The sequence below is a fragment of the Calidris pugnax genome, unplaced genomic scaffold (genome assembly GCF_001431845.1).
Source record: "Calidris pugnax isolate Ruff unplaced genomic scaffold, ASM143184v1 scaffold4, whole genome shotgun sequence".
Lineage (NCBI taxonomy): Eukaryota > Metazoa > Chordata > Aves > Charadriiformes > Scolopacidae > Calidris > Calidris pugnax.
The window spans coordinates 8259103-8284927 of record NW_015090781.1 but is presented as its reverse complement, the minus strand read 5'-3'; the positions used below and the strand labels follow the sequence as shown (position 1 = coordinate 8284927).

The following is a 25825-nucleotide window of genomic DNA, read 5'->3' as shown; positions in this document are numbered from 1 at the left end:
AGTGTAGGCCTTGTGTTGTACATCTGCAGAGAGTAAATTTCACTTCCACAGCGTTGTGTGTGTTTCCTTTTATTCTGTCACATCAGCTGTTTGTGTATTAAAACATCAGTGAAGATTGCTAGTTATTTAATTTTTATTTTGTAGAATGCTTATTATGCTGCCTATGAGGAGGGAAAATCGTGGTACTCGGGAACCATTCCAGATCCTGAGATAGTCAGGATAACACAAGCACAGAAGACTCTGAGTGATGTAAGTGGGCTGATGTTTGGAATAGCTTTATTTTCATGGGCTATCATATTCTGAAGACTTACCAGTGCATCAAAGCCAGCATTTGGTGAGATGTTACTAAAGGAGAGACTGACATGTTTACTTCGGTCAATAACAATATTTAACTATGATTAAAGCATAACAAAGCTATTACCCATCCTAGAAATCATACATTTATATATTTATATAATTGAGAAACACTTCAACTACTGACCAATGATATCTGATTATATGCTGATGTAGCAGGCACTGGTGTTTCCCTCAGTAGAGGAGAACTCATGATGGAAAACCTGTCTTATTTTCCATAGAGTAGACTTTTCATTGACTGTATTTCCATGACTGATGAAAATCACTTGTGAATTTTTACAACTTGTCTATGCCCATACAATGGGTTAGTGATTCAACATAGCCAATTAACAGTGGATAATTTATATGAATGGAGAATATTTTCTGTTGTATGTAGGAAATACTTCTACCTAACAAACTTATAAGGCATAAGTTCTTTAATTTGTTTACTTTTTAAATAAAGTTATACATACTTTTGGCAATCAGGCATTAAAACAGGAATCACATTAAACTACAGTAGCTTCTTCTGTAACAATAAACCAAAAAATGTTCATTTTGTAGTTTCAATATACAGAAGAATATGAGCCACGGAGAGGCAAAGGCAGCTTTCCCGCTATGATCACTCCAGGTTATCAGGTTGCAAAGAGAGCAACCCAACTAAGCAGTAATGTAAGTCACAGTTTTTTCAATTATAATTCTGAGTTCTTCTGAATTTGGAGAATCCTGGGTTTAGGCCAGGCACTTCAGACACTAGGTTCTAGTTCTCACTTCTACAAAGTGAGAAAATAACGTGCTGCAGGAAATGGGGTTAACCAGCTAGTTGGCTTGGGAAAACAATCATATGGGATAAATGGCAATATAGATATTTCCTGGAAGATGTCACAACTTTTTCTGTAATTTATCACAATCTGAAAGAGATCATGAATCACTCTAAAATGTTTACTTAATTCGTTACCTTCATTTTCACTTTATGGTTTTATTAATCTATTTATTAATTGCTTATTGCTTATTAATCTATTTATTAATTGCTTAATTGCTTATTAATAAAAAGCCAATTCAACTGAAAAAGATCAAGTAAAAATAAATCCTGTAGAAATTATTCTGAAGTATTTCATTGTTTTCTGCAAACACTGTCTGCATTGTCATTGTACTACGGTCTTACCATTTTGGGCCATTAATGATTATTCTCATAATATTTAAATCAAATGTTTTGACTCATATAAATCTAGTATAGTTTGAAAATTTGATTATCTGGGTCCATTCCTGTCTTCTTCTGGCATTCACTTTAAGGAAATTGGGCCTTAAATATACTGCTAGCTTGACTGTACAGTGGGGAGTGTCCTGACTGCTGTTGCTCGTTTTCTCTTGAAGTCTTTTGATAGAAAATGCATATTTGCTGCTTATTGTTTGTAATATGTATTTTATATGTTTTCTCCCTCAGGTAGAATATAAGCGGGGACATGAAGAGAGAGTTTCGAAGTTTACCTCTGTTGTAGACACTCCAGATATACTTCATGCAAAGGCTGGAGGACAGCTTTCAAGTGATGTAAGTAAAACAAAATAGGTTGATCTGTTTTTGATTCCGCGAGTGACTCTTAGGGCATTTATAAATGTCCTTTAAAAATGTGAACATAAAGAAAAGTAAAAAACAGCATACTTAATGCTACTGGTTATAAACACCATATTCACTTCTATGCCGTTTTAGGGACTAGCTGGCTGTCAGAACTGAAGGCAGAGAACTAGTCTGTTCTATACCCAGCAATTGGGTGCCACACACCCAAGCTACCTGCCTCTAATATAAATTCTTAAACAACAGAGGTCCCACATAAGATACATGATCATGTAGTTAAAGACTACGTTGTAAAGATTTAGACTTCACAGTTATCTTCCTTTTGGCAGATGACAGTAATTGAACCTCTGACTTTGCAACTTTAAGAATCGATTATGTGTGCAATCAAGATTTATTTAACCTAATTAATCCTGAACTGTCTTGGATTTTTACAGTTGAAATACACAGAAGACTTTGAAGAACGGAAAGGGAAAGGCAGTTTTCCTGCTATGATCACTCCAGCTTATCAAATAGCCAAGAGAGCAAATGAATTAGCCAGTGATGTAAGTGTCCAAAGCAAAGTCTTTTCTGGGGAAGAAAAGAGTACGTTCTTGCACAAGTTTTCGATTAAAATGTTTACTGACAGAGATTCCATGAGCATTGTGGAGTTATGCTAGCAGTGGACTTCATACACACATTTTCAAGTGATTGTCTTTTGCAGGGACAAAGTTGAGTTTTATGCACAAAACAGACATTTTTATTTGTGAATCAACACTGTGAGGTTTTGTGGGCAAAAGCAACCCTTTTACCCAGCCTCCTGTTGCATAGAACCGAGAAGGAAGACAATAAGGAGTCAGCTGGAGGTCTTTGATTTCATTCTGCACAACCCACTATGAATTAGAGGGGCTGAAGTGCAGCTCTGATTTACACAGCCACAATATTTCTGGGTGACCTTGTATCAGGGGAGGGCTGTATTTGCAGAGCTTTGCTGTGACTTTCCACTCTCCCAGTGGGTCCCTGCAGTTCATTCTTCTATTCCTTCTTTTGTGCTCTTGCAGGATGAGGCTTTTATGAACGCAAGACACTAGCTTCTTGAATAGCAATTATATGTATAAATTGTATACACACACAAATAAATACATGCATACATTTGACATAGGTATAGATTTATAAATATAACTTTCTATTCCACTCATTTTACTCTCCCTACTGTTGTGGGGTTTTTTTTAACTCATTGGTGTACTGATCCTTATTGGCTTTCTTTTTCTCTCCAAACATAGCAAAACCACATCACCCCTCTGTTGTTTAAAAAGCATTGAAAAGGACATCAGTATTATTTCAAAATGTACAGTTAATTATGTTTTGTCTTTGGAGACTGAAAAGAAAGCTCTTTTTGTTGGAGAAGATAACATATTGTGCTAACTCAATGGAAGTGAATTTAAATATTATTAAGAGTCACTGAGGAAAATAGGAAGAGATCTGTAATTTTGAAGGCAAAAGCAGCTGACTCTAAAACATTTAAATGTTTTAGTTTGCCTTTGATCCGTGGAAAACCCTTAATTTATGTCAGCAAACATACCTGGTGATTAAAGGGCAGCATCAGGTTATAGGTGCTATTTTGACTTCAGCAAAGGTAGTGCAAATCTTGGTCTAAACTTGAAGGTTGATTGCCTAAAATTCCCTTGATCGTTGAGGTCAGCATCTTTCAGAAACAAGCCCATTTATTAATGGCGTTCAGATGACCCTGTGGTAAAGAAAATGCTCTGTGGTAACCATGAATTTACATTACAATCAGTTCTATTTTTTTAACCTGCTGGAGCATCAGGGATTAGCCACTGACAAGCAGGGGGTACTGAACACGCTGAACTAATGGTCTGGGTTGAAATGGCAAGTCCCATGTTCCTAGTGCATTATTAAAAAGTACAACACTATTTTTGTTTTTGTATCTTCAAGTGGCATATTTGACTTCTGTAGATTGTTGGCGATGGGAATCTTGGTAAACTTTTATTGTCAACATGTGTGTGTTGTTGATTATTATGCAGCATCTGTGTACCAGACTAAACTCATCCAGATGATTCTTTTCCTTTTCTTTTTTCCTGTTAGGTAAAGTATCATCAAAGATATGAAAAAGAGATCAAGGGAAAAGCAAGCCATACAGCTGGAACAGATGTTACTTTTGCAAGAGAAAATGTAGATCAATGTGGCCAGGTATGCAACATCCAAGAGACACCCGTGCTGATGTTGATCATTAATATGGCTGATTGCTCAGGACGTTAGAAACTGCAGTGAGGCCTATTTTCGCTTTGTATAAGAAAGCAAGGTTTCAAAGGAAAAGATGGTGTGCTCTGAATGTGTAATATATCTGGAATTGGCACTTACGAGATGAGACTACAGGGTCCATGCACTGTCACTGCATGATCCTTGTGGTAGTAGCATTCCCAAAGGTAAGCCTTACCCTGGCAAATTTATCTGTGTGCACATATGGACTATACAGTCTATTGGGGTGTTGTTACATATCATGCTGACCTATGTTTACTTGTGGAAACTTTCCCAATCCATGAGAAAGAAAATGTCAATTCAGTTAGGTGAAAAAGTGAAAGGGCTGTGAAACGGTAGAAAATGAGTAGATAGTTAAGTGTCTTTTTCCTTCCAGTATTTTTAGAAATCTTAGAGGCTTTGCAGCTCTAAATATGTGCAAGTGGCACATACACAATCTCTTAGATTTCAGCTTTTCTACGAAAGTGGCACTGTAGGCTAGACAAGTTGTAGTTCTGCATTTGTGGAACCAGATAGGCTTTAGTTCTGTTTTGGTCTGTGGTATTAATTTTGCTTTTATTTAATTGTTAAAGGAATGCAATTATTTTTGTGGTCTCCTAAAATGCATCCAAAGTTCTATTCTAATTAAGTTAGGGAAATAGTACAGTTAAATAGAATTGAATACAGCTAAAGGGAATTTAAAAGGAATTGAATAGTGGTTTTGTATAAACAAAACTGTATGTTTAGTCTTTGGCTTTTCATCCTAGCTCCTCATGAGACCCATATACTTTGGAGAAATGAAGGAACAGTGAATATATTGTCCTAAGACATTTGGGAGTTTTATGTTTCTTTGCTTCTTTTGTCCAAACCTACATCTTGTAATGTGTGAAAAGCAAACCATCTTTGAATAATATGAGGTTAGAATATGTAGCATTGAAGCCTTCAATTAGTTTCTGTCTTTTGAACTACTACAAGTTTTAGTAAGAATAAACAAATAAAATGAATTTGAAAAAGTGGTAATTGCATTTTCAAGCATTGGAATGCTGCTATCTTTATAATTAATTTAAGTTTTTTTTTCTTTGAAAGTATCTTTGAAACTTCAGTTACAGACTTCAAATTTAATTTGAATTTTAATCTTCATAGATTGTATCCTGATATTTTTATTCAAATGAAATAGAGGCACTGAAATTAATGGAGTTTTCTGAGTAAAGAATGAGTGACTTAACATGGGTGAAGGGTTTAGATTTCTAACCGTTGAGATCATGAGGGTACATCATACGGATCTCTATATAACATGAGACAATTTAAAGAACCTTACTGTAAAATTCCTGTGTGCTGATCACCTGTTCATGTTTAAAAAAAAACCCTAGAAATGGATAAAATTAATTATTTAGAACTTTGAAAATACTGTTTTGTAGTATAAGCAATATTAGATACAATGTAAAAATGTATTTGGGAAAGTTAGAAGAAAAAGAAAATGGCAAGTTAGTCTGAAGAAGTCAGACTCATGAATGGCATTTAAAAAAATCTATTCGTCAAGGGTATTTTTTATTTTCTGAGCCTGTTTATAGAATAATTTAGATGCAGTAACTATAATTACATTATATTGTTCACAAACTTATGATATGACATATCATCATGTGACATTAATGGTGCACAGAATGACGTACAATGGATTGTTTTGCATTTGAGAAGTCACAAGAGAGATACCCCAAATATTTATAGTCCTTTCTATCTGTGATCTCTGTGACATTTGTGACGTGCCACACATTCTTTTTTTACTTAAACTGGCTCTTTAATACATAGGATTTACAAAATACTACAGAGAAGACACATTACACCATATCTTACATGTTTGGATACTTACCCTATTCTCCCCAGATCTTACCATAGAAAGCTTTGGCATCGTCATTGTCTATTACTATTTTTAAAAAAAGCTCCAGTGTTTTGTTACTAAATTATCAAAAGGCTTTTAAAATAGTCAAACTTTTACACATAAACTTATTTATAGATAGACTTAAGAGCATTAATCCTGCAACAATTGTTTTTTTAAATCAAGCAAACGGAATTTTGTGATTTTGTTCCCTTAGGAGTTTATCAGTTCAATGAAGCAGAAATATGTAGATATTAATGAATTCCTCTTCATAGTATATCACTACACTAGAATAATATTATTTTTGGTCAGTTATGATGTGAGAAGTGGCCAGGGAGAGATCAAGAGACTTCTGTCACTTCACAGAGGAAGGTTGACCTTATGCTACACTTGGACAGTTTAAGCAAATCTCCTGGCTGCCCAAACCATTAGATTTTTTGATAGTTTTCCAGGGAAACATATACTGACAAAGACAGGGGCTAGCAGATATCATCTCTGTAAGAGTTGAGGTGAGATTAGAAGGATGTATATCATTGTATACTTGGGTGCTATCTTGACCACAGCTAATTGCTATCTAAATTTGTCTTGCAATGCAACACAAGAAATTTTACAGGCACAGTTAATTTAATGGGTGAATTTATTCTTACAGTTGATAATTTAATGCTTTTTATCATTAAAAAAAATGAAATGAAGCAATGAACTTTCCTAGTAACAAGGACTATGGAGCTTTGTGAAATCACCCAGGGCCCCACCTGCTCATATATAATGAGTAAACACTCTGAATTTTCTTTAGGATTATATGGATGAGTATGAAGAACGCAGGGGGAAAGGAAGCTTTCCTGCTATGATCACTCCAGCTTATCAAAATGCCAAGAAAGCAAATGAATTGGCAAGTGATGTAAGTATGAAACCTGAATCAATACGATTCATAAACAATTAAAACCAGCAGTTTGTCAGAGGAGTGCCTGGGAGGAGAATGCTAAAATTACACTTGAGAAGTAAACAACAATGACATTTCACTGCGTTGCTGGGAACTGGATGGCTCAGGGGATTAATAATATCCATTAATAGAAGGGGACACAGCTCCAACTTGCATGAGGGAGGAGATGGATGTAGCCACTAATGGGGATCCCTACTGTTAGGTTAACCCTCCTGGCATATCTGCACCTGTATTATTAATGAAACCTTCAACTGCCTTAATCATCCTGTGGACTACTGTGGTATTCCCAGTAGTGAATAAATGGAGGATGAATGAGCTGAACTGGTTTTGATATTTTGATGTATCATGCCTCTAGCGCAAAGCAAGTCATATGGAGGGAAAGACACCATAAAGTACAACACTGTCACTTCACAACACTCAGCTTATTTCTAGGCTGGGGGTTTTTAAATTTTGGGTGGCAAGCTAAAGCATTGGCAAAAAAGGTGGTGATGTTCAGTACTTGCTTGCAGCCTACTGATTAAAGAGACAAAAAATGGGTCAGTCTGTAGGTTGCTAACCTGTGGCTGCTGTGAAAGGTTCCTGCAAGTCACAACCTTTTTAGTGTGGACACCTGTCCTCCATGGGGCCATCTGAGCTGATGGGCTCAGTCTGTTTTCTGAGGAGCTTACAGATGGTTGAGTTTTTCAACTTGTACTAGCCTGGACTAGATGCTAGCAGTAAACTAGAGTGAAAGGGTCAGTCATATTCTGTTGCTTGAACTTATGACTGAGAAAATATAAAAAAATTGAAACCTTCTGAGACCAATCCTTATTTTGGTGTCGAACTCCTTGATCACCTATTTAAACAGGGAATATTTAACCTTTCCAGATAAAGATGGCAGTTCCATAGTTTTTCAAAATGCTTATGGTCAACAGGTTCCTTATTAATTTATAATACCTGGAGCGAGAAGTGTTGGTACATGGCAGTAACCTTTACATACTAGAGTACTTATGATCTTCAAGGTCCCTTCCAACTCTAACCATTCTGTGATTCTATATCAAGCTGCTTCATATTTTTATCTTATTTCAATATTGAATTGGTAGAGAAATATAATTGTCTTAAAACATTATAAATGCAAAAATATGTAGCTTTCTCAAAAAGCTGCTTTCTACAAAAGGAAAGGTTCGCAGAGCACTTGTTGGCTATCTTTAATACTCTGACTAGAATTCTAAAATTAAAGTACTGAGAATTAACTTCAGTAATAGAAGAGCACACAAGTTCCAACCAGTCACTAGCCAAGAATCTGTTAGTTATCTGTTCAGGCTATGAACAACAACCAGTGCTGTTCAACCTATGTAAAAATGAATTTAAAAAAAATGCTGTCTATGGAGTGGCTTAGCAGGGATTGTTAGGGCTCTGCTTTTATATGTGGTTTATTTCAGGAAATAACAACTTGCAGTGTTTCAAGTTAGCAAGTTCTATTTGCCTATCAAAGCACGAATAGGAAAAACCTTAACCCTATTCATGAAACCAGTCTAAATAGCATTAATGAAACTGCAGACATCTATTTTATAATTTTCCCTACTTCTTTTCAGATAAAATACAAGAAAGATCTTTCCAAGATGAAAGGTGCAGCTCACTTTCACTCCCTAACAGCTGAAGACAACTTAGTCCTTAAACGAGCCCAAAGTGTTAACAAGCTTGTCAGTGAGGTAAGGGGTTGAGTTGATCTTTTAACTAGTTTGAGAGCAGCTCGTCCAAACGTGTCTGATGGGTAAGGACTACAAATATAAAAAGCTGTTGTTCTTATTGCCCCGTATGATGATTTGTGTGTAGCACCAGGACTGGAGAGAAAGGTATGAGAGTAGATCTTCAGGTGCTGTTATCTGGTGTTTGCAATGATCTGTATCAAAGTGTGGGAAATTAACCCTAGAAGAGTAATTCTAATTCTGTCCACATGAAGAATAGAAATCTAACACCCCTCCTTCCCCTGCCCGAATTGACCTGTTAATATGCTGTGAAGTTAGAACCGTAAATGCTTTAGGATGACTTGGGTGTGTACATTACAGTGTTTCAAATAAGGTTCTACAGATAATTAAAATACAACACCAGCAAAACCAAAATTTGTACCATTCCATTAATGCAGATTTCTGTTTTCTTCCATCATGTGAAAGACTGTGAGTTACTGATAATGCATTCTTCTTCTGCTTGCCAAGGGAAGATTGCTAGGGAATTCTCAGTAGATTCTGAATTATTAATTTATTTATAGTGTCATATCAGCTATAAAGCTATTAATAAATGTGAGTTTCTAGAGCTTCCCCATGGCAGTTTAAAAACTTATACTCTTGAGATGTCAAAGTATAAAACCTTCAATAATGAAAAACCCCTGGAAGTAGGACTGGAAGGGGCCTCCTGGGCCAATGATTCCTGGCTCCTGCTGTTTCGGCACAGTATCACATAATCCTTCTCTTCTAATTTCTAGCCTACATTTATTCCTGTCCACTTTATTACTGTTGTGTTTTGTGCCAACATTGCCCTTCAGTTTAAAAAGTTCTGCCTGATTACCTTTCTGAGATGATGTTTACAAGCGGCTCTCATTTTCTCTGCCTTTGTTTACCTAGACTAAGCAAGCCAAATTCTTCTCGTCTCTCGCAAGCGTTTTACAGGCTGAGAGCATGTTCCTTAAACAGGAGTGACTGTGAGAGCACATAAGTTCTTGATGAGGTCTTGCTGGAACCTGGTACATGGCACGCACGCTTCCTGGTGCCTGCTCAAAGGTCTCCTGTTGCTTCTGCCTTGGACTGCACTTGCCTTTTTCATGGCTGCGTTGCTTTGGCATCTGGCCATCTTACTGTGGTCAGCCTACATAGGAACAGTTTTCTCTTTCTTAGCCTTTGCAGGTGATGAGCTCTTGTAGTTGAAATTCTGATGACCACTTCCCACATATTTTAACTTTTGCATTGCTGAATTTAGTCCCATTCCTATTACCCCTTTTAATATCACCCCCAACATTTCTACTTCAGAGCAAAAGTACTTAATGAAAACATTAAACCAATTCTGTATTTAAAATCACTCTGAAGAATTCTTCTGGTGAACTTCACCTTGTTCAGTCCTTCTTTTTGAGAAGCACCCATTGCTTTTTCTGCTTTCATTTGCTCCACACTCACCTCAAAATGCCTTTGTAGATCCTTGTTTGTTTAATAATTTTCCCCATGGCATTGTCTCGCACTTTTCTGAGGTCCAAATGGACAAAGTGAGTGTTTCTTTTGCCTATAAAATGAGAACTGAGTATATGAAAACCATCTTCATGTTAATTTTCATCATATGCCATCTGATGAAAGCTGTGTATCAAAATCTCTGAACAGTGGGTCTGGCTAATAAAAAGTGTGGGGGAGAACTTGACAATGAAGGTTAAGGTTTCACCACATCTTTCCCTTGTGCGTTTTTGTCACTAAGGTGGAGTATAAGAAGGATCTTGAAAACAACAGAGGCTACACCATGAACTACTGTGAGACTCCGCAATTCAAGAATGTGAGCAAGATCTCAAAATTCACCAGTGATGTAAGTTTTCAGTATGTCGTTGGTGGTTTGCTTAGCCTGGTAGCTGCTGGAATCACAAGTCATCTGGGTGTGTGTGTTTAAGATAAGTGTGTGCTGGGAATTTGATTATAACTGATTTTAACCCACATCTGTATAGCACCTGCCCTAGTCCCTCCTGATGGATAGCTGGGGCTCATTTTATGTAGGATTATGAAAAGAACTATTATGATGTATGAAGGAGAGGTTACTTAGAGCAGACTGCTAATCTAGACAAGTAGCTGTCAGCTGTTACTGTTACCTATCATAATTATTATTTATTTCATTGCATATATCCATTTCCTGACTGGAAAGGTAGGCAGAAGATACTTTACCAGAGTTAATGTCAGAGGAACACGTTTACTGTGTGAAAGTAATCAATATTAATAAATTACTGCTTGTATCTCATCATACGGAAGTATAATTTTGCTTTATACTGCTTGCTGTCGTTCCCTGAAATCCAGGAGGGGTAAATCTTTAGCCATACAGACAGGATGGTAGAGTGATTAATTTATCTTGTTGTCAAACTCCCTACTCTGAGCTTGGTGAAAGCTGGACCTAAACAGTCCAGTTTTGGTAGATGATTATGTGTTCATTTGTTAATGCACAAATAACTCTTCCCTGCAACTTAATTCTAATATTTCTATCTGATGAAATAATATGCAACAATAGAATGTGGAGGCATTCAGGTGATCTGAATAATATGTAAATGAGATCTTTTAAAATGCAAAACTCATGGAGGCTTTTAGTTTTTATTTTTTTAAGCACCAAAGTTGTTGTGGACTCATGAGTTTCTGTAGTGGGGAAATGGTAGTAGACCACAGCCGTAATAATTTATCTCACTGCTATAACATATGGAAACTCACAGAAAGACTAAATATATTTTCTCAATGTATTTTTGCTTTTTTTGGTACAGCTTAAATACAAAGAAACCTACCAGAACGAGATGAAAGGCCATTATATAGGTATTGGCATGGACAAGCGAATGCTACATGCCATGAAAGTTGGCAGCCTGGCGAGCAATGTAAGTCTTTTTTCATCACACTTGTATGGTTTTTGCTTTCTTGTTTGTAAGTTTTTCCAGAGTTAAGTTGATAGAAAACTTTAGATCATATTGTACTGGGAATCTGAAGGATAAATATGTTAAGAAGAGGGGAAATTCTGGAGACCCTTTTGTACTGATTTATATCTTACTGTGTGGAAGAAGTTAAAATAAGCAAATTCAGTGATCTGGCAACATACTGAGTCCCTTCAGTTTTCTTTGAGATCAGTAGGATGCTGAAGGTTGCTTGCCACCACCCCCAGGGTCAGATCTTTGCTGAAAAAACAGCCTTTAATGAAGATTTCTGGATTCCAATTTAATTTACTGGGTTAGTCAAGAAGCTATTTTGTTACATACCATTCCTTCAAGTACATTATTTACAAATCTGTAAGAAGCTTGAGAACTAAGCAGAAAGATAAAAGAGATGTGTCATAGGTGGAAGTTAAGTTAATGCTCCCACTGTTGGCATTGGATTAATTGAGGAGCTGAAAAAGAATCAATTAGTGGCTAAACTATGCAAATAATTTCATTTTCTTTGTCACTCATGACATTGAACTTACTTTGTTTCCTACATTTAATATTAATATTATTGTTTCTCCTTTCCTCTTGACTGATAATTATTCAAACATATGACAGCTTAAAAAAAAAAGAATGATTTTTTTTTTTTGTTCTCCCTGTGTTTCAGATAGCCTATAAATCTGATTACAAACATGACGGTGTTGACTACAATTACCCAGCTACTCTCACTCCTTCATATCAGACAACAAGGAAGTTGGTCCCTTTGAAAGATGTAAATAATTTTATGGATTTTTTTTTTTTTCCTATGACTTGCATGGCTCATCATCTCTCCGGGGAGAGGTTGTGGTAGATTGCTTGTGTCAAATGATGATTTAATCATGGGAGAAAACAGCCAGTGATAACAGTGAAGCAAAAAAGTGCAGGGAGTCAAGAAGGCTCAGGGGAATAGAAAGTGCTGCCACCTCCTGTCGTTGGCTCCAGTTCAGCACAGATTGTGTGGTGATGTGGAATGAGTGAGTTCGGCCCCATCCCCAGTCTGTGTTGCAAAACCTCTCACCATCCTGGGCAGCTTCATCAGCAGCATCAAGCACTGATAGAATAGGGAGACTTAAATAAGCTTCTTTGGGAATTCCCTGGAGATTGGTGTTCACCTTTGAAGGGGAACTAATTGGTTACATAAACTTCCTTATGGCTGTGGTCCATGTGAGAGAGGTGTGCTCCAGGCTTGTGGTTGAGCTACTGATGGAACAATGTGAAGAAATTTGTGTAGTGCTGTGGTTACATGTGCTCTACAAATAAATGAAGGACATCAGATGGTAGAGGATACCATTCTTTCACCTCTCACAAGCTTTAAAGGCTTGATTGAACTCATCTACTGTTGGGAACTTATCTTGTGCCTTAGTTAGGAGCACAGTCACCAGGCAGTATTTATAAAACCAACAGTAAGAGAGCAGCACCTCTGCAGGGCATTTCTGACTACCTAAGATGTAGATAACCTGTCTTTCCATTGAAATTGCAAGAAACCAGGGGTAAGATGCTTTAGACAGGCCATTAGCATTATATGTGATTTATCTGGGCCTAAATACCTCTTCCAAGAAAAAGACTGTAGTGCGAAGAGGTAGAATTGAGAACCTGCTACCATGATAATGTGGGAATTTTAGAATTTAGAATTAGGAATTTAGTGGGCTCTGATACCATCAATGGCTGACATTAAAATGGCTTTTTTTGTACCATAAATATCTATGTTTCTTCTCTCAACATCCACACAAGACCCCTAGCACACAGGGAAATTCTGTAATTAATTTAATTATTGCATTAAAACTCCGTAAAACTAAAATGTAAGAAATTTAATTTGCTCAGCACAGCATTGCAATGGGCAGACCTCCAGATAGAGGGCAGATAGACAGGTACAATGTGCCTTTATAGAAATAATCTGATAAAGATAAAAAAAGTCTGAGTGATGGTTAAGGATATCCGTTTTATAGGAATGCTTTGGGCACCAGCTGAAACTGCATCTTTTTAAGAATTTATGGTTTTGAGGGGAAGGAGTTATAAAGTAGGATAAAAGTAGGATAAAAAGTAAAGTAGTAAAAATTTTAAAGTAGAATAAAAACTGTGACCTCAGAGTAGGAAATTTTCAGAGCATTAACTCAGATCTCATCCAAGAGATCCTGGCATTTTTCCTCACCTCAATTTATTATGGTTTAAGTAATGATTTATCCAGAGTATTAGCTAACAAAATTTTGTCTACTTAATCTCTCATTTTCCAATCTGAACGTTTCTCCTTTATTAATTTTTTTTATTATTTTATTTTAAATTAGGTAAACTACAGGCAAAGCATAGACAAGCTGAAGTACAGCTCTATTGCCAGCACTCCACAAATGGCTCAAGCCAAAATAAATGCGCAGCAGCTCAGTGATGTAAGTTTTGTCATCATTAACCATCATTGTTTATTGGAGTTATGAGAGAGTTTTATTTCGTAGCATTTGTAGCACTTCACTGTTTTTATTGTTGATCATTCCCCAGCAGATTTATAACCAAAACAAGAATACAAATTGAATGAAATCACTTCCAAAAATGTGGAAAGCATACCAGTAGATTTCATGTTTTCCTCATTTTAAAGAGTTGTATTAGTGTGCTTTTTTAGGGATTTATCTTCTGTCTATTTATTAATGCATGTTTTGTTAATTGGATATTTTCTACTTTTAGATAATCAGTAACTATTCTATTTATATAATAATTATTCTACTTCCTCATACCTAGGTAAAAGTTATAATTGCCTTATTGCCCTCATGCTCATGTCGGCCATACCTAGGAGTGTATCTATGACATATGGCACTAATAGCCTGAAATTCCACAGTGAATCAGAGCAATGGTCATATTTTTAATGAGTTAAAAATAACTGTGTTTCTTGTTGACTTTTTCAATATATGGCAGTTGAACTACCGAGCGGAGTACGAGAAGACAAAAACAAATTACACTCTACCTCAGGACGTACCACAGCTAGTCAAGGCAAAAGCCAATGCTGAGTTATACAGTGAGGTGAGTCAAGCAATGTGGAAGTATTGGTATTCATTTTAACAGAGAGAAATTAATGTAAAGATCCTGCTGCTGCTTCTAAATTCATTCAGCATTTATCATTGGTCTTTACTAAATAGTATGAGGTATGGTAACCCGAATGGGTAAGGCTACAATCTCAATTACCGTGAAACTGCTGGATGTTTTTTTTAAAGACCTGTTCAGATGATTTGAATTTGTTTAGTAAATCAGTGTTCACTTCACAACATTAACTGCTTCTGAGGTGGTATTTGTGTGAAGAACCAACATTTGCACAGTTTTAATAATTCACAGCCCACTGAACTCAATGGAGAGAAACCCAATGACTTCAGTGAGATTGGATCAAGCCCACTGTTGGTGCCATTCATAATTCACAATAGGTGGAAATTTACTTAGAGACCTGGGTTTGAAAATCAAGCACTTGCAGGAAAAGTTTAATTTTATTTATTTTTTTTAAGTACTTTTCAAGCTTCCACTGTTGTAGATGGTTTTGGAGGGAAAAAAGCCCAACAGGACGAATAAATGCAAAACCAGAAAAAACCTCCAGACTTATTACTGGTGTGACTGTTGGTTTTGAGCCAGTTTCATAATTTTTCATGGTTTTGAGTTGGCATTGCTGCGAGATTTTCCTGGCATATCCATACCTTATGTTCTTCCCCTAAGTTTCATTTGAGTTACATCGGTGGAGTGTTGTGGACCAGCACTTTGTGGCTCTAATGTGTTGGGATGCACCCTCGTTGTTAGATACTTGTAAAATATAACCACACGAAAAGCCAAATACAGAAATTGGGATTTCCTGGATACTTCATTAGGTGCATGCATAGTATGCATGAAGGCATACTTGATCCTGCTCTAACAGAATTTCAAGTGGAACCTTGAAAAAGAGCTTAAACAACTAGTACTTTAACTTCCATTAACTTTCAGAAGTTAAGCATGTGAATCTCATGCATTTCATCTGCGTTTGTCATATCGTGTGGCTCATGAGTGTGCTTTTGAAGCCAATCTCCTGATCATAAGGGTTGCTTCACTGAGCTTTGCTTCACATTGCGGGGTGGTCTGAGAGCACATGAGCTGGATTCCTTTTGAATGAAGCCAAAGTGAAAGATGCTCTCCAGCAGCTCACATAAAAAAACTGCAGCTACAAATAGGCATTCAGTGCATGGGACCTGACTGGCTCTAGTTTGGCAGGGAGGGGGAAGAAAAATCCTGAAACGAGTGGTGTGATGTCTGATTCTGAGCACCAGCTGTTCCGCCCTATAGATCAGCTCCTATTGATCTGCAGTATTTGCGTATGCAGACATAACCACAGTCACTTTTGAAAAGCCTTCCCTCCCCCGTGCCTGTTTAAAATCGAGAGCTATTGGTGCATGTTCTGGGATTTCAAGTGCCTGTAAACGCCAAGAATAAAATTCTTGACTCAATCCTGGCCAATTAATTAGCACGAAAAGATAATGAACTCTGACTTAAGAAGGTTCCAGTTTATGGACTGAGCATATTTATAGTTTTATTTTGCTCATTGTTTTTTTCATGTTCATTTGAAAATCTTGTGTGTTTATATGTCAGTGACATGTTTCTGTCTTTTCTTTCTCAGATTAAGTACAAAGAAGGCTGGGAGAAGAGTAAGGGTCGGGGCTTTGAAATGAAACTTGATTCTCTGCCTTTACTTGCTGCCAAAGCTTCAAGGGATCTTGCCAGTGATGTATGTTATATTTAATTACCTAGGAATTATTCTTGCTATAGCACAGGGAAATAAAGCTTAGCTCACTTCACCTGGATTTTAAAGTCCTGTGTTTGGCTGTTCATCTTTCTCAATGGCTGATGAACAGTTGGAAACTTTTTCAGACTCTGCTATGAAATTTCACTCTCTGAAAATTATTTCTTTAAATACAAGTGTGCAAAAGGAAGCAAAATTTGCAAGATAACAATAACTCTTTAAGGTCTCTTCCATCTCTAACTGTTCTATGATTCTGTAAGAACCAAATAATTTAGCTAACCGGAAGACTTTAAGTTTATAAACCTATCCACCTCAGAGAAATGAGCCTTAAAGAATGAGGTTAAAGATGACATAAATGAAACCAACCTGGCACCTTTTGGAATTTCTGAAAAAATCTGGGAAATCTGAAGTGCCAAAGTGACAATCAGACTAAGCCCTTGTAAATTTTGGCCATCCAAATCGCCAGTGAAAAACATTTTGCTTATCTTGTGGGTAATTGGAAATGTTCTTTGACTTAAACTATTTTTTTTCACAGGTTAAATACAAAGAAGAATATGAAAAAACAAAAGGAAAAGCAACTGGAACCAAAGATTCAAGACTTTTGCACTCTCTGCAGGTGGCCAAGATGAGTAGTGAGGTAAATTATTTATTTCTTTCACTTAAAACGTGTTTTTCATAATTATTAAACTTTGAGCAACAATATGTGATCTGCCACTGTTACTGCTTTCACTAGAAGAAATTCTTGGAAGCATATAACAAAAATGGGTTTCCTTTCTCAGTCTGTTAAACTGCGATGATTGCACAGTATTTTTGTTCTCATAGAGAATTTTGGGTTTATGGTCCTTATTTTGGAACAGGAAAATAACATTCTATTAAAACCCCAATATAAACACTTCTACATAAAACTTTCAAGCAGATAGAAGTATGTCAAAGGTAAGCTGTACTGTAATAGAGAAGATGTCTCTAGAGTCTGCAAAAGTCATCCTCCCATCAGTTTTGTTCATCCCTGGTAGGAACTAATTTCTACGTGTGTTTTTTGCTTAATCTGCGTAAGGATCCGAACAAGAGTAGAGAATTAAGATAGTTTTGGCTTTGCAATACACTGGTACAGACAATTTATTTTCATTCCCTCTGTTTCTAGATCGAATACAAAAAAGGTTTTGAGGAGAGTAAGACCCAATTCCACCTGCCTATGGATATGGTAAACCTGAGACACGCTAAGAAGGCCCAGGCACTTGCTAGTGACCTAGACTATAGAAAGAGGCTCCATGAATACACAGTGGTTCCAGAAGACATAAAGACCAAATGGGCAAAGAAGGCCTATGGTCTTCAGAGTGATGTAAGATGATATATACTCAGCTTAAGTGTTTATATAAATAAGTGTTAAGTCAGTATAAGTGTTTATAGACTTCTTCAGTTTAACGTTATTTCTTATTTCATATGGACACTGCTTGATTTGCACTCTGAGTTTTTAAAATGTCTTTGAAATGTCTTTGAAACTGGAAAGTGTGCAAATGTTCACATGCAGAAATTGTGCCTGTGTTCCCCGTGCCAATAAATGTCATTTTCCTCTACAGCTTCAATATAGGGCAGATCTGACATGGATGAAAGGAGCTGGGTGCATCACAGAAGGAAGTCTTAATATACAGCAAGCTAAAAAAGCAGGAGATTTGGTCAGTGAGGTAAGCAAAGTGCTCAGGCTTCTGTCTGGTGGTTATTCAAATGACCATGCACACTTACTCCACTACATTATATGGAATCAGTAAGAAATTCCTAATTCAGAAAATCTGAGAAATGGAAGAACTGATGGACATTGTTCACGTATTATACAGTTTAGGAAATCCTGGGTTAGAGGTTAAAAATATGTGTTCCCATTATATGATTATTAATTTCTGTCAAGTTTGTGGAGAAGTCCCTATAATTGTGCTTCCACCTCTTTTCATTCACCTGCCCATTTTGCAGAGTAGCATTGAAAGGAATCAGAAATTCCTATGGTACATGAAGTGCATAGAGTATTAAGGAACAGTGCTGAAAAAATAGATATTTGTTAGCCATGTTTGGAAATTTCTTTGCTCTTTGGCAAATAAGGACTGTGACTTTACTGGCAACTTCAACTTGTGCTGCCTTTCTTTGCTTTCCCTTGATTAATTCACAGGTTCACACTGCCATTAACCTTATGGAAGTACACTTCCTCAGCTGCTTAGCTATGGTTGAGTTGTCTCACTAATGCTAGGAAAACTAGAGGACTGAGAGAAGAATAAATTAGGGGAGGTTTTGACAAGAAGGATAAAATCCCACTTAGTGCTAGAGGAAGGAACAGAAGCCAGCTAGTTACTGGAGATCACATTCTCTGATACCTTGGGTCTCTGACATCCTCTCACTGCTCCTGCAAGGGGAAAAAATACATCTTAGAAACAAAAGAGGAGCAGCTACTCTCAGATCCAGTGTCTTGCTAGAGATAGACTGACATCTGGTGCTGTGGTATTCTGTAGTAATAATCATTTCCACAAATATTTAATCCATAATGATCTGCCTTTTCATTCCAGTGCTGTGTAAGGCCAAGAGATGGCTGACAGTCACTTAAACTGGCGACTGGTGGATATTATTTTAGAAATCTCTATTGCCATACAGAGCCTGGCATTTTGTCATTTCTTTGCAGAATGTCAGTACGTTGTGTTCCATGCAATGTGACAAAACATGCTGTTTTTAATCTGCCTCCCTCCCTTCCAGGTTCCTAAAATAAAGCAATGAGCACCTCTTTGAAGTGCTGCATGCTTGTTTAACTTCTATTTTGTGTTCCCCTAGCAGAGACACAGTGTAAACTGATCTGTTCACCCATCAGTTCAAACAGAAGGATTTCTCTCCTGAAATGCCAGATAATGAAAAAAAAATGCATTTACACCCTTGCTAGGTGGAATGCCCCACTTTGTGGTTGAACTGTTAGAATAAGAGTTTGACTAAAGTATACAAGAAGTGTTTTCTTGGGCTGCCCTATCATGCTGTGGTTTTGAAATAGGGTGCTGCGTTTCCTTGTACTCTCTCAAAGATAAAAAAAGACACTTAGCTTGCTCTTAAATAAGTGATGCAAAAGGCTCAGGGAGAGACATGGATTCAGAACAGCCCTGATCCAAAGCCTGACTAAGTCAATGAAAGTTTTCCATTCACTTTGGTGTGTTTCACAGGAAAACCAAACCACACTCTGGTTGGTGTACAACCAAGATCTATAAGATATGTAGCTGGTACATCTGGAACCAAGATTATCCCTTCTTGCAGTGTCAGCAGCAAGGCATTTGGAACAGGCTTGCACTACCCTCCTTGCCACTGGGCTCCTCCCAGCAGAAAATACGAGCACGGGGTAGTATTTGGAAACTTGTTTTGTTGATACCTGTGCTAAAACTGTCTGGGAAATTTACAATATACTTTTGGCTCTATCAGTCATGCTTTTTGAAAGCACTACATTTTGGGGGGAAGGTAAATATTGTAGAAACTTTTGTGTAACCTGCTTTAATTTGATGTAGAAAAAGTACAGACAGAAGGCTGATGCTCTGAAGTTCACCAGTGTGGCTGACAGTTCTCAGATCAAGCACGCCAAGAAGTGCCAGGAACTGCAAAGTGATGTGAGTCCTTGACTGAATGAATTTTTCTCTTGCAAGTAGTTTACTCATAATGTGGTGATGCCTGAGATACGTGCATTGAGGTGGTGGTAGAAGAGAACCTAGTCATGAAATCTTTCAATATATGAAATTTCTTGACATTTATTTCTGAGGGGTTTTATTTGTTTACTTGATGAATTCTCTCATTGAATTCTTTGAACTAGAATGACAACAACAAAAATCAAACCCCAATGGGAATGGAAATATGCAAGTGAGGCTTCTCATAAATGATGTCAAAGGCCAGAGAGAAAGAGAGAGGGAGATGTCTCTACAAGACAGTCTGGGTGACAGACTTGTAGGTGGTGCAAGCTGGATTCAAGCATGGCTGAAATGCATTCAGGAGAGGACATCTGAGTCTTCTTGAGACAGTAATATTATCTGCACAAAATTTGGTTATCCATGAGGTAGTAAAATGGGGAAGCAAGCTGGAGGGATTAATCAAATTTGGCAAAAAAAGTCATGATGCTGAAGACAATAACTCACCAAATGAAACCTACCAAATCCGTGAATATTTGGGATGGTTTAATTAGTTTTCCTTTAACATTAAATATAGATGACTGCTTGTTAACCATGCTTTGCTTTTTGCGGACAGGTTGCCTACAGGTCAGGAAAAGAGCAGTTTCTTCATCAGTACACCATCAGCAAAGATGATCCTGTCTTCACACTGGCCAAAGCAAATGCTGCCAACATCAGTGAGGTACTGTGTGAGACAGAGGTTTGGATTCCCTCAATCCTGTGAATGGTTACAGCTGCTGTTGAAATGTTTGTTCTGTAGGTAAAAGTTAGGTTCCTTCTCTGAGAAGGCTCAAACATTTTAGATGTAAGATCTTTATATCTAAATTTAATTACCTGCTCTCAAATACGAGTCACATCTGCTGTTCTGAAGGCTCATCGCTTTTAGAGTTTGAAGCTGTGTATTTTCCACATGCTTCCAGATGAGTGGCATGTTGACAGTTTCACTGGAACCAGTGAGATAATGGGATTACACATTATCCACCATATCCACAGTTACAGGATGTAAGTGAAGACACCAGAATCTGATCCTTAGACATATGGTTGCTGGGCATGGAGTGTACACTGGTCTGATGTTACTTGCAAGCTTTCACTGTGACTATAAAACAAATAGAATATATTGATAGTAATAAAGAGACTCTGTTATTGTCATCTCTTTAGAAACTCTACAAGAGTAGCTGGGAGAAGCAGAAGGAAAAAGGATTCGTGCTTCGTCTGGATGCTTTGTCATTCTTGACAGCTAAGGCAAAGAGGGATCTGGCAAGTGATGTGAGTATGGACTCCATCAGCCCCCTTTATCCGTAGAACGACTGACAGTCCAGGTTGCTGCCAGAATGTTGGGGATGTGTCACATACGTCCCAGAGCCCTGAGCCACCCCCACTCAATTCATGCTAAGGAGCACTGGAGGAGTTGTCTGCGTGATTGGCATTCCGTAATTAGTCAGGTTTCCTCTGAGCAATTCAGAGTTTTCCCCCACATGATGACTGTGTTTTATTATTCTCATTTTGACCCAAGGGTGAGTTTTAGAACTCAAAACGAAGTGGAAATCTCCTGTGAAACATCGTAACTTAATACATTTATGCCTGGCCAGAAAATTCCTGAAAGAGCCTTCTGACCTCAGTGCTTAAAGAATGTTGTTTTTCCTAGAAAGAACCGAAAGGAAAAGATTTCCTACAGGTTTTTGTGAACATATTATTACTGAGAGAGAGTTTATTCTTTATAAACAGTACTAATTTCTAAGGTACTCCAGTTCTCTTTTGCAAATGGACTTTCTTGCTTGTATCAAGGATCACGCATGTCACAACGGTGATAGACCATTGCTTTACTACTAGCAGAGCTGTCAGTTTGACAGCTTAGATCATTTACTCATGGCCTACTTTTTTTTCTTCACAGATTAAATATAAGGAAGGTTATGAGAAGATGAAGGGTAAGATGATTGGAGTAAAAGCTGTGGAGGAAGATTCGCAGATGGCTCATTCCCTTCAGATGTCCAAGTTGCAGAGTGATCTGGAGTACAAGAAGGCATTTGAGGACACGAAGAATCAGTACCAGGTCTCCATGGATATGGTTAACCTTGTCCATGCCAAAAAGGCTCAGAATTTGGCCACAGACAGAGGATACAAGACAGCTCTCCATCAGTACACAGCCCTGCCTACTGACATGAAAGTGGCATGGGCCAAGTGGGCCTATGGATTGCAAAGTGATGTAAGTCCAGAGCTTAATGTATTTCAACACCCTTTCATTCAACCCCTTCAGACACTTAGGGCTCAGTTTCTTCAGGTGTTTATGGTTTTAATGCCATGACATAGTTATACACCTGATTTTTCAACTATTAAACAGCTAATATTAAAGCAGTAAATACCAACCACTTATTTGCTCAAGAGATATATATTTGAGGTGTGTAGTGTTTTTGAGAGGAGTTGTAATCCTGTTTATGAACATGGCTTCTTCAAAGCCTATTTAAAATGTTAATAAAACACTAGAATTCATATATGATATAGAATTACTTTTTTTACCTAATGTGCAGGGATGTTAAATAATGTATAGTGATAAAATTCCGTATGGAGACCACACGCACAGCTGTAACCATCAGATGAACTGCCTGATACTGTAAAATGGTTACTGTAAGTCAGACTTGCCATTCTGAGGCTTTAAGTCCAAACTTTTTAAGGAGACTAAGATAGATATGTGTTCAGGTCTTGTTGAGGAATGTGTGCTGAAACCCTTCTGTCTTCTTTGAGAAGCCCAGCTGTAGTGCCTGTGTAAGCTTTTGGAATTCTTTTGGAATTCAGTAGGCTTGGTAGGAGAGATTTTGTGAGGAAAATGAGAAGTAATCCTGTACTCTTCCTCCCTAAAGACACGTGGAAAAAACAAACCAAAGTGCTTTCCCTCCAGTATAACAAAAGGACAGGGGTTGGGAAATGCAAAGTATCACTTTCTTATCATTGCATCATTTATGATCTTTTAAACAGTGCACTATGTACAATAAAACTGAAGTTTTGCCACGTTAGTGTAAAAATTGCAAATGACAGTAAGGTGTAAGCCACTTCTAAAAATTACCTTGCAAAGCATATTGCACAAGTGTTGGTGAGTCCTGATACTTCTATTGCATTCTGTAGATTTTTTTTTGCTTTCCTTGCAAGTGTGCAATAGTGAATAAAACAAAAGCAGGCACTAATTTGACTTGGTGGTTGTTCCTGAGATGTCTGAATCCTTTAATGGCATTTTAAGTGTATGAACACCAACAATAGGACTTTTTTTTTTTTTTTTTCTTTGTCAGAACCGATACAGAGCGGATTTGAACTGGATGAAAGGAGCTGGATGGATAGCCACTGGGTCATTAAATGTGGAGCAGGCTAAGAAGGCAGGAGAACTCATTAGTGAGGTGAGATTTCATGACAGCATGTAACAGAATTTGCTGCATAATGCGTGCAAAATGTCTGTATAAAATTAAAATAATTTCCACTCAAAGGGGAAAGAAAAAGGCATACCACATGAAAGCCCTCAAAACCAGGGATAGGACTGGTAATTAGAGGGAAACCGGATACCAAACACGCACCAGTAGGAGTCCATATAGCCTTTGCAAAAACAAAGTAGGTGACAAATGATATTATGAATAATAATGGCAATCAAACAGTGCTCAATTGCTACCTACTAGCCTACCTTTTTAATGAAGCGAAACAGGAGAGATGATGAAAAGATGCAGTTATTGGACCCAGAACCTTCTTTTGTAACAGATACACGTTCCTCCTTGCTCCTTTTTCATATATATTCACATTAGCTATTGAAATTCATATAGGTATCTCTGTCTGTAGCCATCTATTGGCCCAAGAAGTTTTCATCCTTACTTCTCCCTACAACCGATATCACTTGCAGGAAAAGGTGAACTCTAGAATCCTTTGTGCCAGTCCCATGAAACCTTCAAAGGAGGTTCTGATGGAAATGGTTAAAAGTTTCTTAGTACTCTGTTTCTGTTATTTCGGAGGGAGTCCTACTGGCCAAATCTGGGGCAGTAGGAGACTGAATATTGTGATTTTTTAGATAACCACTGGTGAAAAAGGAATCACCTGTCCATTCACTCAATGAGAACAACAGCATAACCACTGGTGTAGTGTCTGTAGAAAAATATGGTCATCCTTTCACATGGGTATGATTGCTACCACTATTTTTTTCCCAGGCAATCATCTACAGTGAAGAAGGATGACTTTTTTAGACACAATAAGCTGGATCCTCAGCTAGTGTAAAGCAAGGTAGCTTCATAAAAGCTAGTACAGAACTGCCAGCTTGAATAGTCACTGTGAATCTGTATAGGTATACCATTGTGATGGTATAGTAGTGAAAACTGCCAAGTGAAAATTTGACCTGCCAGGTTGTTCATCTTAACCTTTTTGTGAGTGCTCAGTAATTTCAGCTGGCTATGAGCCTCCTCCATTCTTACATACACACAGTGACTAGCTCTTTTAATACTGCTAAAAAGCAATTGCTGGAATATAATCTCTAGGAATTTTATGTAGAGATGTTCTGGTCAACTCTTATTTGTCTCTAGCAGATCAAGGCAAAGTGTAAACCATTTTTGTCCCCACTTAAACTCAGTAAGATTGCTCATTCTGAAGGGATTTCTTTCTGAAGCCAAACATTATTCCTAAGCTTGTAATACCTTAAGAGTTCACGTTATTTCATCAGAGTTTTGAGTCCCCAAAGAATCAAGATGTCCCCTCAAATTAACTTCTCTGAATCATAGCTCAATTTAAAGGACATGCCTTTAGACTTGAACAGTGAGATATAAACAATTTCCAGAAGAGCCATGAACATGCGTACTGACTTGGGAGTTCATCAGAGGCATTGGGAAAATTTAGTATGCACAACCTGGAGAAGATGTAAGAATATTGGTGGGTAGAGGACAACTCATGCAGGAAGGGAAGCTTTTATCACTTGGCCATATGGAAGAAGTGTCATTTTTGCCATCAGACTTCATCTTAATTATATACGTATAATAAGATCTCTGAGAAGTTACTATGAGTCCTTTCAAGCAAGCAGAATTAATATAATTCTCTAGAAGATATGCCATAACAATTAGACACAGTGTTAATAGCTGCACAGATTTACTATAGGTGTTAGGAGGAAACCTAAAACCTGAAACAATAAGTTTAACGGTTTCCATTATTAACACACTGCAATTATACATAATTTCTTGCTTAAAGAAACTATAAATAAAAAATACAATCAATCAATACTGTATTTGAAGCAGTCTGAAAAAGACTTTCAAATCCTGAGTCCTGGAGTATTTAGGTAGGCAGAATCTGATTTTGAAATGTTTTCCTTATATTTAGGGAGAAATACTTTAATATTAATCGGCAAAAGGTTATTGTTAAATTGAAACAAATATTAATCTGAAAGTACCTAGGACATAAAGATGAGGAAAGAGGAATAATAATTATGTTCACAAATTCACTCTAATCTCCAGCAACCTATGATTTTTCTCTTTCAAATAGCATGAAAGAGCAGCACAAAATTCACAGCTTTGATCTTTTTCTGCTCAACAGAAGAAGTACCGTCAGCATCCATATGCTTTGAAGTTTACCAGTATTAAAGACACTCCTGAGATGATCCAGGCTAGAATTAGTTATAACCAGGCTGTGGATGTAAGTTATAATGTATATACATTATGATTATAAGAGTGGTATCCTCTTTGAACGACCTGATTGAAGCACTGGCTTTCTCTCTCTCTCTGAGATTATCCTTGGGAACCATGAAATTTCTGTGTTCTGGTGTGGTACATCTCACAAAGAGCATGTTTCTAACTTGGAATGGGAAGTCATAGA

At 37.3% G+C, this 25825-nt stretch overlaps 1 protein-coding gene across 2 annotated transcripts in view; it reads left to right on the top strand.

Annotated features, from left to right (window-relative positions):
* Window positions 1-25825, top strand: part of NRAP (nebulin related anchoring protein) — a 52797-nt gene that overhangs the window by 6000 nt on the left and 20972 nt on the right. Inside the window, exons 5-26 of one of the 2 annotated variants that reach the window (XM_014958524.1) lie at window positions 145-249; window positions 895-1002; window positions 1775-1879; window positions 2338-2445; window positions 3986-4090; window positions 6805-6909; window positions 8526-8642; window positions 10387-10491; window positions 11423-11530; window positions 12234-12338; window positions 13888-13986; window positions 14504-14608; window positions 16215-16322; window positions 16873-16974; window positions 17479-17676; window positions 17915-18019; window positions 19856-19954; window positions 20583-20687; window positions 21164-21271; window positions 21897-22208; window positions 23284-23388; window positions 25547-25645. In XM_014958524.1, the coding sequence (XP_014814010.1) occupies window positions 145-249; window positions 895-1002; window positions 1775-1879; window positions 2338-2445; window positions 3986-4090; window positions 6805-6909; window positions 8526-8642; window positions 10387-10491; window positions 11423-11530; window positions 12234-12338; window positions 13888-13986; window positions 14504-14608; window positions 16215-16322; window positions 16873-16974; window positions 17479-17676; window positions 17915-18019; window positions 19856-19954; window positions 20583-20687; window positions 21164-21271; window positions 21897-22208; window positions 23284-23388; window positions 25547-25645 (2616 nt within the window). The remainder of the gene's footprint in view (window positions 1-144; window positions 250-894; window positions 1003-1774; window positions 1880-2337; window positions 2446-3985; window positions 4091-6804; window positions 6910-8525; window positions 8643-10386; window positions 10492-11422; window positions 11531-12233; window positions 12339-13887; window positions 13987-14503; window positions 14609-16214; window positions 16323-16872; window positions 16975-17478; window positions 17677-17914; window positions 18020-19855; window positions 19955-20582; window positions 20688-21163; window positions 21272-21896; window positions 22209-23283; window positions 23389-25546; window positions 25646-25825) is intronic. The other variant, XM_014958533.1, reaches the window with a different exon arrangement.